General features: G+C 34.6%; 1 protein-coding gene and 1 pseudogene across 1 annotated transcript; one reads left to right on the forward strand and one right to left on the reverse strand.

The window, feature by feature from the left end:
* Positions 1 to 697: 697 nt before the first annotated feature.
* LOC128132999 (eukaryotic translation initiation factor 2 subunit alpha homolog) lies at positions 698 to 3,381 on the reverse strand (annotated as a pseudogene).
* A 3,639-nt stretch (positions 3,382 to 7,020) lies between these two features.
* Positions 7,021 to 8,741, forward strand: LOC111917215 (NADH dehydrogenase [ubiquinone] iron-sulfur protein 5-B). The gene is made up of 2 exons (XM_023912883.3): positions 7,021 to 7,228; positions 8,421 to 8,741. Exons 1-2 carry the CDS (start codon positions 7,079 to 7,081, stop codon positions 8,526 to 8,528), a joined length of 258 nt encoding a protein of 85 aa, XP_023768651.1. The 5' UTR covers positions 7,021 to 7,078; the 3' UTR covers positions 8,529 to 8,741.
* Positions 8,742 to 11,718: the final 2,977 nt, after the last annotated feature.

The raw sequence follows: 11,718 nt of genomic DNA on the forward strand, positions 1-11,718 counted from the left end.
AAAAGCTCCAAGAAGTTATTTTTAGTAGCTTTTGGATTAGAAATTTTTTATTTAAAATAAAATCTAAAATTAAAACCTCTCAAAAATTCTATGTCATATAGACCAGAGCATGATGGGATAGAACTATTGGCAAAATAGGAGTGTGGGAGGGATTAGGTGAGACGTTTGTGAGCAACAACTCTTACAAGATAATAAAATGCGAAGTATGTTACTTTTTTATGAAGACAAGGAGCGAAAGGGAGACTAGACATAATCATGTGGGAGGGAAGGGGATGATCTTGGAACCTACATAGGTTATACCCCGATCGACAATCCTCACGCCCAATCCATTTGAAAAAGAAATAAAAAATCTTCCAAGCAAAACCCCACCAAGCCTGGGTCACCTTTCATTTTTTTTCCAATAAACTTTAATTTATTAAAAAAACATATGTAATATTAATTAATAAAATTATTAAAATATATTAAATTAAGTAATTTGGTTTAGTTGGGCTATATAAATGGAAACAGGGAAACTAGTTTACTAATATAAATTTGAGTTGTTGATGGGAGTAGCATTAGAGATATCTTAGAAATAAAAGGTTAACTTCTATGAGTGAATGAGTGATAGAAAAAATGTCATAACGATGGGAACAAATGAGTGATGTAAAATGTCAATGTCAACTAGGCTCAAGAAAAAAAAATGTTAAAGGGCAAGTCTTTAAAGAACCTTAATGTGAAGAACACCATCAAATTGAAAACATTTCATTTCAACATTTGCCCTGATCTTTAATGGCTGTGGAGTCATCTTCCTTCTAATGTTCTTCACTAATACATCTTTAATTTCCTCTTGCAAAGCATGAACAACTCTTATCACCTTTTTTCCATCAGAGCTGGTTTCTTTAACTTCACGAGTGAGTGAATCAAGAATGGTGTCAGGATCATTAACGACTAATTTAAATGCTTGCAAGAAAAATAGTATTCGAATGAGGTATTTATATCCATAATCAGTGTCGGAGCTTCAATATTTCATTTGGTGGGCCAAAAATATAATTTGTATAAAAATTGTTAAACAGGGGGGTTATAGTCAAAATTTTATATTTTTGGACTAAATATGTATAAAACTAAAGCATAGGGACTATTTATGCTAAAAAAATCGGGGGGGGGGGGGGGGGGGGGGGGGGGGGCACAGCTCCTGTGCCCCCCCTAGCCCTTGAAAAGATCTGCCCCTGTCCATAATGCTTGACAATGAGTGTTAAATCTTAAAATCCTCACCTCAAAAGCATGTCTATACTTCCGATTCAAAGGCCAACGAACATGAATATATAGATCATGTAATCAGACAAACTGCAAGTATCAATATTTAGGGACAAAACTGCAAATTTGGTCCTTGTGGTTTTCAAAAACCTTTGGATGGGGTCCAAAAAGTTTCCAGCTTGCATGGAAGGTCCAAAATCAAGGTTTTTCTGGGTTTTTGGTCCAAAAGAACTTAAAAAGACGATTATGCCCTTTTATTTTCTTTTTGGTATTTTTTATAATTATTCTAATGTTGTTTTAATTAAAAAATAAAGAAAAAAGAAAAAAAGTATCCCCACCCCCCCCCCCCCTCTCTCTCTCTCTTCGTCTTCTCAAAAATCTCATCTGCGTTTTTTATCATCATCCCGATCGGCCCTTTTGCGATTATGATGGTTGTTTATTTGGAAATCTATGAAGAATACGGAGGATGTAGATGGAATTTTTGTCCCTGTTAAATCCTACGATCTACCATGGTTTCTCTTCAAGAATCTCCCAAATCATCTTCTTCTACGTCTTTTAATTAACATGATTACAACAAGATAGTTTCGCTGATAAACAGATAGAAAGCTTGAGAGATAGTGACAGACCATAGTTTCTTCACCATCGTCATCTCACCTCCTACATGCCCTTTTTCACTATCATCACCACTGAACATCCTCTCCGATTGAGGTACTGAGGAAAAGGAAGAAAAGCTTGAGACATTGTGACGAGCCCTAATTTTTGACAAGTTCTTAAGAACCCTAATTTCATGGATCAGACTTGTTCACATCGACCTCAGGGATGATGGATGCCGGCAAAGGGCAAGACTGGGCCTTGCGCTTCAAGTATTGTACCACAAGTTCTTCATCCGTCGGGTGGAACCTGAACCCAGGTGGCAGTCTCAGGACACCGTTTTTCACAAAATTCAGCTTCTCCATCTCTCGATACTAATTTCACCAACGAATTAAATCAAAAAACACTACAACCTTTGATCGATTAACCCAATTTACATCTTGAAAATCCCATTTGAAATCGATTAGAATCGAACAAGGAAAAGAAGGGAGGAGGAGGAGTAAATAGGAATGGGTATGTGAACAAGTCTTGAATAAATCGCAACCAGACCATCATCAACCTTCGTCTTCATAGTAAAACATAGGTGCATCCCTTACGCAGGTCCGTTCATCGGAGAGCCATAAAACAACCACCACTACTGTAACACTACCGACGATTTGATGGAGCCAAAACACCACAACGATCGTTCATACAGATGGATTGAAAATCGATTGTTTTTAGAGATTGAGATACACATGGGGGTTTTGAGAGATCGATTCTCTATATGTGTTAGTTTTGTCGGAGAGCTCAAGAGATGTGTGTGTGTGTCTTAAGGCGTGTTGGTTCAGAGAGAGAGAGAGGGTGGGGATACTTTTTTTTTTATTTTTTCTTTATTTTTTAATTAAAACATCATTAGAATAATTATAAAAAATACAAAAAAGAAAATAAAAGGGCATAATCGTCTTTTTAAGTTTTTTTGGACCAAAAACCCAGAAAAACCTTGATTTTGGACCTTCCATGCAAGCTGGAAACTTTTTGGACCCCATCCAAAGGTTTTTGAAAACCACAAGGACCAAATTTGCAGTTTTGTCATATTTAGGGCTTGTTTCGCCGATGTAGTTAAATGCACAATTAAATGAAAGGCAAACAGAATCTATCAATCAAATTCAACAATGCAAACTAAACCATACTAACCTCAAGATCAAGCTCCATAGTTTAAGCAACATGGCGCATAATAGAGTGAACGAGCTTGCTCTCATTATACCTGTCTTCACAAATTTGAATGTCCTCTTCGCAAACCCTTTTTTTGCTAAGATTAACATACCTTTTATCTTCGTCTAAGTGAAGCACCATAACAGGCTCGGTGCCGCCCCACTTTAATCAAACTGTTATACTGAGAATACGACGTCTTGACAACTCGGATAAAAGAATCATACCCTCAATATTGTTGTACTCGAGAAGTGAAACGTAGGCGCACATTTCGCCAATGCTTTTGACTTGAATCATCATCGTCGTGTCGACGTCAGGGAACCGAGCTTCGTACATTCGGCACTCAAGACTCGGGGAATTGGAATCCATAATTGTGGAGGACTTTGATAGGAATCGCTAGTCTTCTCAGAGGAATGGCTCAGAATCCCTTAAATGGGAGACAGTTATGAGATGAGGAAAGAAGTTGCTTAGACCAAGAATTTTCAAAGCTTGCAATGTAAAGGGTTTTACATAAGGGTTTTGATACAAGAACTTGCCCTACAAAAAGAGATGTTTGATATATGAATGGGAAGTTGGGTAGATTTTGAAGGGGGTTTTCATTTTTGGTTTTTTTGGAACAGAGTATAAATATTAATATCGTCGTGCTCAACCCTGATAGGTTAAACCCGAAGACGATTCGTGTAACCCGTTTAATTATACGGGTTTGTGGTTCAGATACGGTCTATGAGTCGACGTCAAGTTTGTGGGTCATCATCGTGTATGTGGGTCAAAGGAAAGAAGTCTAAATATAACATTTTTATTTTTTATAAATACATATTTTTTTATTTTTTTAATCTAATAAAATAAACGGTTTCTCGAATTATAAAAACTCAACCCCAAATTTGTCTATATTCATTTGTGGTTCGTGTCATGTCGCGGGTCATATCAATAATTGTCTCCTAGTTTAAAATGCTCACATAACAACATGTTGATTTTTATCCCAACTCAATAACCATGGGGGCTCAGGGGGGGGGGGGGGGGGGGGCAAAATAGGCAGCTGCACAGAGCCCAATTTTTTTCATTATATATTTTTATTTAAAAATACAAAATTACAATAAAGATAAGGGCTCTTTTTTTTCTTGTTCATCCTGAGCCTTTAAGAATATTTTATTTTTCAGGACCGGCCATATCAATAACTCATGGTGCTTTCCTACAAATAGCTCACCAAGAGTCTGAGACATTATAGAAAACATAACTGTGAAACTATCTTGTTCAACAAGTCAATCCTCGTAGTAAGTAGTGAGTCGTCAACTGACTAATGCACATGAACAAGTCGTTATGATATGTTTGACTTCTATTAATGAAGATTATTTAAATGTCGTTTCCGATTACTCATTAAATATAATCAGACTTTTTTAAAATGGCAAGATATAATTAGACTTGGTAAATATGTAGTGTCATGTAGGGTTCGTATTAGTTTAAGACATTAAACGATTTGAAAGGGTTAAACCTAACATTACTAGTTTTTTTCCTTAACGTGTCAAAATCTCTTAAACAAACTCATTTATCTAATTCCAACTTTTGTGTGAGTATCATTTTAGGGTGTAGATTTTGTAAATTGAAACACTAAATGGGTTTAAAGAGCTCCACCTTAATACCTTTTTTTTTAATTTTTTTTTAATGTATCATGTCAATCTAACTGGTTGACTTGCTCAAAATCATTTATTTGTTGTCGTGTGAGTTTTTATAAGCTCTAAATTTTGTAAGGACAAGACTTGACCCAATAAGCTATATATGGGTTTTTTTTATGTAATGTATAAAGAAAAAGAAATGAGGTCTCTATAAGTCCTACCTTTTTGCAAATTATTCTCCTTATTTTTTCGTGCCATTTTCTTATTGTCGCTATTTTTTTTTGCCCATTTTCAAGAATGGCTTATCCAAACAACCTTTTATCTATAAATTTTTCATAATAAATAAAAATAATTTTGTGAAATGTCATGTTGTCATTGAATTTGACACATATAATTTTCTAAGAGTTTTTGAATTTTTCTTTTACTTGTCATTTTCTTATATTTTTTATTTTCATAAATTTAAAATCCATATTTTAGTAAGATTTATATATGTAAGGTAGGTCATTCTATTTAATTTCATAACAAATCTTCTATAATCTTTCAAATCTCCTGTATTATATATTAAATTACTTACTTTATTTATTATATTCTTTATATTTATGTAAAACTATTACTTTAAAAAATATGTAATTTTTATAACTTTAAATTAAACTTTTGCTTTTAATAAACTCGTGTAATACACGGGTCTCACATCTAGTAACTTATAAAAAAACACATCTGACAATGCTAGTGTGAGCAAAATGTTCAAATACGTTCTTTCGAAAGTGTCTTTGCATTCAAGCTAAACAAGCCTAGTAATGACAAGCAAAAAGGTCCATAAAAGCATAGACGATCAAGAAGACAACATGAATGCTAAAGACTAGTTTGGTTGATCCATTGTGTGTTAAAACCTATACTCCTTCAATAGGGATAGGTTCCTAAAACATTGGCATTCCGATGAACTACAATTCCAAAAGATAACGTTATAACTCCATACAATTTCACACTTTCAGAATATTATCACTTAATGTCTAATATATTCATACGTAAAAAAACCCATGTTAGATCTTTTTTACAATATATTTTGTGAATACATAAAGATTTCGTCCCAGAAAATTTGCATCAACCAATGAGTAGAGATGGAGAACTTGGTTTTTCAAAATTCTACAAAAAGTGTTCAAAACCGGTTCGGTTTGAATCCCATTTACGGGAAAAAAGCTCAAACCTATAGGACCGGTTTAGGTGAAAATGGTTCAAAAAACCTACTAGTATGTTGTTATTATTCTGTATTTTCTGAACTTGTTTCAGATTCTAATCTAATGATTTTTTCATCCTTGAAAAAAAAATGTTCCATAGGAGTAGGGGTGCAAACGAGTCAAGCTACTCGCGAGCTACTCGGGATCGGATCGTTAAAAGCTCGACTCGAAATCGATTTTAAACGAGCCCGAGCCAAGCTCAAGCTTAATATTAAGCTCGTTTATTAAACGAGCTCGAGCTCGAGTCTATGTCATTAAGCTCGATTAGGCTCGCAAGCCTAAACGAGCCTTTACATAATATAATTTATTATTATTTATATATATTAAAATAAAAATATATTACAGGAATTACGGATTTAGGGTATTAGTAAATGAGCTTCTTAACAAGCTCGAGCCGAGCTTAAGCTTATTTAGGCACGTCAGATAACAAACAAGTCGAGCCTGAGCCCGAGCCGAGCTTGGATAATTCTTTACGAGATCGAGCCGAGCTCAGTACAAGAAAGCTCGAATCGAACCGAGCTCGAGCTCGAGCCTCATATAACTTAAACAAGCCCGAGCCGAGCCTGGCTAGGCTCGGGCTCGGCTCGGCTCGTTTGCACCCCTACATAGGGGCCAAAACTGTCTTTTTCCACTTTTATTGTTTAGAAAAAATGTTTTTCGGGCATCCAACATCGTACAATGGGTGAAAATCATGCTTGAAAAACCTTCAGAATTTTGTATTAACAATAATTTGAAGAAATAATATATGGAAATGATATTTTTCTACTATATAAGAGGCCGCTAAACGTCTTACATCATGGCATAGAAAATGAGCTTTTCAATTGACCTGTATTCCAAAACTTTGCGAATTTCACCTAATTTAGAGACTATAAAGTCACTTAGGCTGACTTGTTAGCATTCCATATGTGAAACCAGTCCCAAACCACATGTTCAGATTTAAACCGAATTGCTTTCCCTCTGATTCCATCCTGTTTAATTTCAAAACCTATTTCTAGTTCCAAAATGATTTTTATGTGCATCTCTACTAGGAAGTAGCCAGTAGGAACTCAGGGAGTAATGGACTATGTAGAATTGTGGTCTTGTATGAGGCCCAAGCCCAATGGCCCAAAAACAAAGGTAGGTCCGTCATCAGAATACACTGGTATGGTGTGGTAAGTTGCCATCATCATCATCAACCTTCTTTAGGTTCAGGAGGAAATCGTAAGGTCAAATTCAGAACCAATGGCGTCCGGCTGGGGGATAACAGGGAACAAAGGGAGGTGTTATGATTTCTGGATGGATTTCAGCGAGTGTATGTCTCGTTGCAGAGAACCCAAGGACTGCTCTCTTCTCCGTGAAGACTATCTCGAGTGTCTTCACCACTCCAAAGAGGTACGATCTACTTGAATATAATCGAATCGAAATGGACCCCCCACTATATCTGTAAATTTGTAATTGTATCTTCACATTTAATTGTCTAATACTAAGATCGGTGTACCATTGACACTGTAATGAACTGCTATCTTTAGGATGCCCTAAACCCTAATTAATGGTTTCGCTACGAGATATCTGTAATTGGTTTGGGATTTTTTTTTTGCGATTTGCTACCTTGCTATTTGCTGCTACTAGTTGATCGCCCTTGTTCATCACCGATGCCTAACCTTAAGAGTTTTACCGGTTAAACAATATCTGGTGGTGAATTTGATGTCCCATGGATGACTTCTTCGGGCTCTAGTAAATATGACCAGATTCTGCTTGCTTATGCTGATGTGTTAATGTGTACATCTGATGGCTAAACAATAAGCAAATATCTTACATTTACAGTTCAATTTAATATAAACCCATCATTATTTCCATTTGTTGTAGTTATCAAGATTCTTCTTGAAGCTGAGTAGTATCAAGCATGACCTTTAAAGTTGAATGTATCTCTACTTTGTTAAAACACAGGACCAATCTTTGAACTTTGTTGCATCACTGTGGCATAACCTGTTAGGGTCTGTGCATAATTCTGTAGTGCTAAGTTCTGGTGTTTGATGATCTGTATAAGGATCATCTGTTTGAGGTAGTTTGGGATCCAATCCCTTGACCAGACCACATTGATGTTTAATTGAAACTGTAATATGTAGTAGACTAGTAGTTCAGACCAGCCAATTTTCCTTTCTATCTTCTTATGATCTTAATATAATTTCATCGAAAAGTTACAGCTCATCAAACATTCAACAGCTTAATAATGCTACAACATACACTAGATACATTATTACTGTGTCAAATTTCAGAAGGAAATGTAAAGACTAAAGAACATTCACTATTATTCCTATTTCAAAGCTTAAACCACATGCCAAGAAACTATAAAGTATCGAAAACTCTAGAAAGTTCCTAAAAGTTATACAATGAGACTGAAAGTTAATTGAGTTAGACAAGATATCGCATGATCTCTGATTCTTTGGGATAGAAGTCCTTAAAGACCAAAAGAATGGAATAAAAGTTAAAAGCCGCACAAGATCTGTGCATTTTTTTTTATATATTAAAGTGGTGAAATTGAAATTTTGTTGATTACTAAAATCATGAAACCCTAATTTGACAGTTTCAACGAAGAAATCGGATATACAAAGAGGAACAACGCCAGATAAGAGCTGCTGCACAGAAGGCAAAAGGTGGAGTTGGAGATGGAGATGGAGTTCCTCATCACTAAAACTTTCCTTCTTCTTTCTGCGTGCTTTTTAAATAATATGATTGAAGTCTGCAATCTATATTTTTTCCCTTAAAAAATTTGGTGGGATTTTATCCCCCTTTTTGTTGTTCCAAAATGATTGACTTATCCTGTTGTCATGATATTTTTGATTCAAACTTCTCAACACATTATCCCATAATCTTTATCATAGACACCCTTATTTGTTGTTTTTCATTTGATGCACTTGGATTGTTTTTATATTTGTGGATTTTGTTTTTTTTAAGTTTTTATTATTATTAATAATCTCAGAGTTGAGCTCACTGCATGTATAGAAAAATGAGCAGTTAGTTAGTAGATGCTCATTTTCTCATTGACTTGTTTACATTGAAGTGACATAGCATAGCATGATTACATTTTTTTATTTGGGCATACCCCTTGTCTTAAAACATGTTAGGTAATCATCACCATCTTATAAACCCACTTTCATCAAATGAACCTCATCATCTTCTCTCTCAACAACTGCATGCGTTGTTCATACCTTTCCAGAAATCATCATCATCATGATCATGTTAAACCTAGAAACACCCATTGGTGGATGATCTTGTTTCTGTTATCATGCACTATTGATCACTTGGTATCTGGTTCAAACATTCCAACACACTCAAACTTCTTTCGAGCTGTGTCTAGGGGAAGACAAAGAGCTTTAGTTTTAGGGTGTGGAAGTGACCCGAATTTCTGTTCCAATCCTGAGAAGAATCCATGGGGAGGTTCGGTGTGTTGTTTTGGGAAGTTTTGTAAGGATGTTAAGTCTGATGGCAACCATTGTGGGGTTTGTGGACATGTTTGTGGGTATGAACTTGTTTGTTGTGATGGGGAATGTGTAGATGTTAGAAATGATAATCGGCATTGTGGTGGTTGCTTTGAGGAGTGCCTTGGACAAGGTAGGTGCTCCTATGCCATGTGTGATTATGGTTGATCATTGAATAAAATTTTATATATTTTCTGTTGTATTCTTCCATCATTCTTATGGTTGGTAATAAAACTTCACAAATTGGTTGCGTGAATGGCTTGTGTTATAATGCGTAAATGATGGTTACATGTTACAAATACAATATCATTTTAGTACTAATTTAAGTAGTATAAATATCAATAACCTTATGTATCATTCCAATCTAGCATGTATTCTTAATCTACTCGAAAGATGGATCTATACTTTAATTAACAAAAATCGTTAACCAGCCTCGGGTCGGGATCCATTAACCAAACTACATGTCCACTTTGTAAATTTAAAATTCATGTTTAGATGTTCTTAGCAAAATAAGACATTTGTATAACATCTAGCCCATGGGTATCATGATTTGTTCATATCTTGGTGTTCCTTTTATAAGATTTGCCAAACATTGGTTATCGAGTTGGTCACAACCACACACAACCACCATTTCTCGAATCACGACTTTTGGCATCCATTCATGAACCAAATTGTTGTTGCAATGATCTCAGACCTCTTATAAAAAATTGCATGGCAACACTTTGACAACGCAGTTGGTGTTCGGTAGGGATGACAACAACCCCTTAAACCGTCGAGGAGCCCGAAACCCAAACCTGATTTAGGGAATCCTTGAGTTTATTAGGGCTGGAGAAATATGTAATTAAGGTTATGTTTGGCACACTAGCAAAAAACTAGTTACTAACCGAACTACCTTTTAATATGCTAGTTAATAAAATAGCATGGAAATATATAAAATGACAAAAAAAAATAAAAAATAAAAAAATAAAAAAAATAACATTTAGAAGATTTTTTATAATTAATAAATGATATGTTTTGGAGAATATTAGAAAGGTTAATAAGCTCATTGAAATATTGGTATGAGTATCTTTTTTTGAACTATAACTTATAAACCATTTTTTGTTTTTTCAAACATGACAACGGAAAAATAATCTAGTCATAGTATGTCAATAAATTATATTCAAAAAGCAATACGACATCATACTTAAGAACTAGACATGAAAGTAATCATATAATTTATTCATGGCAGCAACATAATCCACTTACACAAGCTTTATCCGGTTTGCAAATTCGAATAAAACCTCTATAATGGTAACTAATAAATCTCTAAGTACTTTTTTCTCACACAATTTTTGATAACTTTTGACTTGATCACAATAAACCTTCCTGAACAACCTATAAACAAATGAAAAAAAAAAAAAAAACGAAAAATTGATAAAGACGAAATCGATATAAAACAATTTACATGTGCCAATTGCATAAGTTGAAAGCATCAATACAGGAAAAAAAAAAAAAAAAACAAATCTACAAAATATCATCGTCTATTGCTAATTCTTTTAATCACATAGTATACCACATGAAATACGTAATTTTGTAACGGAGAAAATTCACTAATTCCCCGCTGAGGATCCCGTTCTCCCAATGGATATGGGGATGAGATGCAATTATATTCCCCGACCTGGATGGGGGCTGGGTGTGAGAATGGGGAGTGGTATTCGTTGCCATACCTAGTGGTGGGGTTTGAGTGATTCCAAACCATTTACGAAATCATGCATAATAGAAGAAAAATAGTTTTATGATTTCATTTATTCCCAAGAACGAATCCGGTTAAAACTACAATATATCAACCAACAAATCATAGGTGTTAAGAATTGCTATCTCAACCGAAGGGTTGTTTGATGTTGGAGAAAAGTAGCTACGAATATATTATTTGTACAAATATCCACGTATATCCTATGACATTGTGGCTAGACACACCAACAAATGACAAATCATTGGTTTTAAGAATTACTATCTCAATTGAAGGGCTGTTTGATGTTGGAGAAAAGTAGCCACGAATATATTATCTGTATATATAACCTATGACATTGTTGGTAGACACACCAAGGGATCAAAATTTTCTCTTTCTCTTAGCAAGATGGAGAGGGACGGCGCCAACATGTGAGGGGGAAGGCTATTAGGGGTTTTTCTATGCCAAAGGCTTTAATTAGATAAATGGTCTTTAATTGAATAAACTCTTTTATTTCACTTATAGTAAACTAATAAATAAACTTATTTATTTCTTTTTTACCAATAAATAATAAACAAGTATTATTTAATTATTTATTCAAGTTGATAAATAATAAATTTATACACAATAAATATATTATTTATTTTTTCCCATTTAATTGTTCTTAAGTGTGTAAATATGATCAACAAAATGTT

The sequence above is a fragment of the Lactuca sativa genome, chromosome 3 (assembly GCF_002870075.4).
Source record: "Lactuca sativa cultivar Salinas chromosome 3, Lsat_Salinas_v11, whole genome shotgun sequence".
In the NCBI taxonomy this organism is placed as follows: domain Eukaryota; kingdom Viridiplantae; phylum Streptophyta; class Magnoliopsida; order Asterales; family Asteraceae; genus Lactuca; species Lactuca sativa.

Coding starts and splice junctions, on each gene's coding strand:
- LOC111917215 (XM_023912883.3), top strand. CDS start 7,079: ATGGCGTCCGGCTGGGGGATAACAGGGAACAAAGGGAGGTGTTATGAT. Junction 7,229..8,420: donor GTCTTCACCACTCCAAAGAG/GTACGATCTACT, acceptor CTAATTTGACAG/TTTCAACGAAGAAATCGGAT.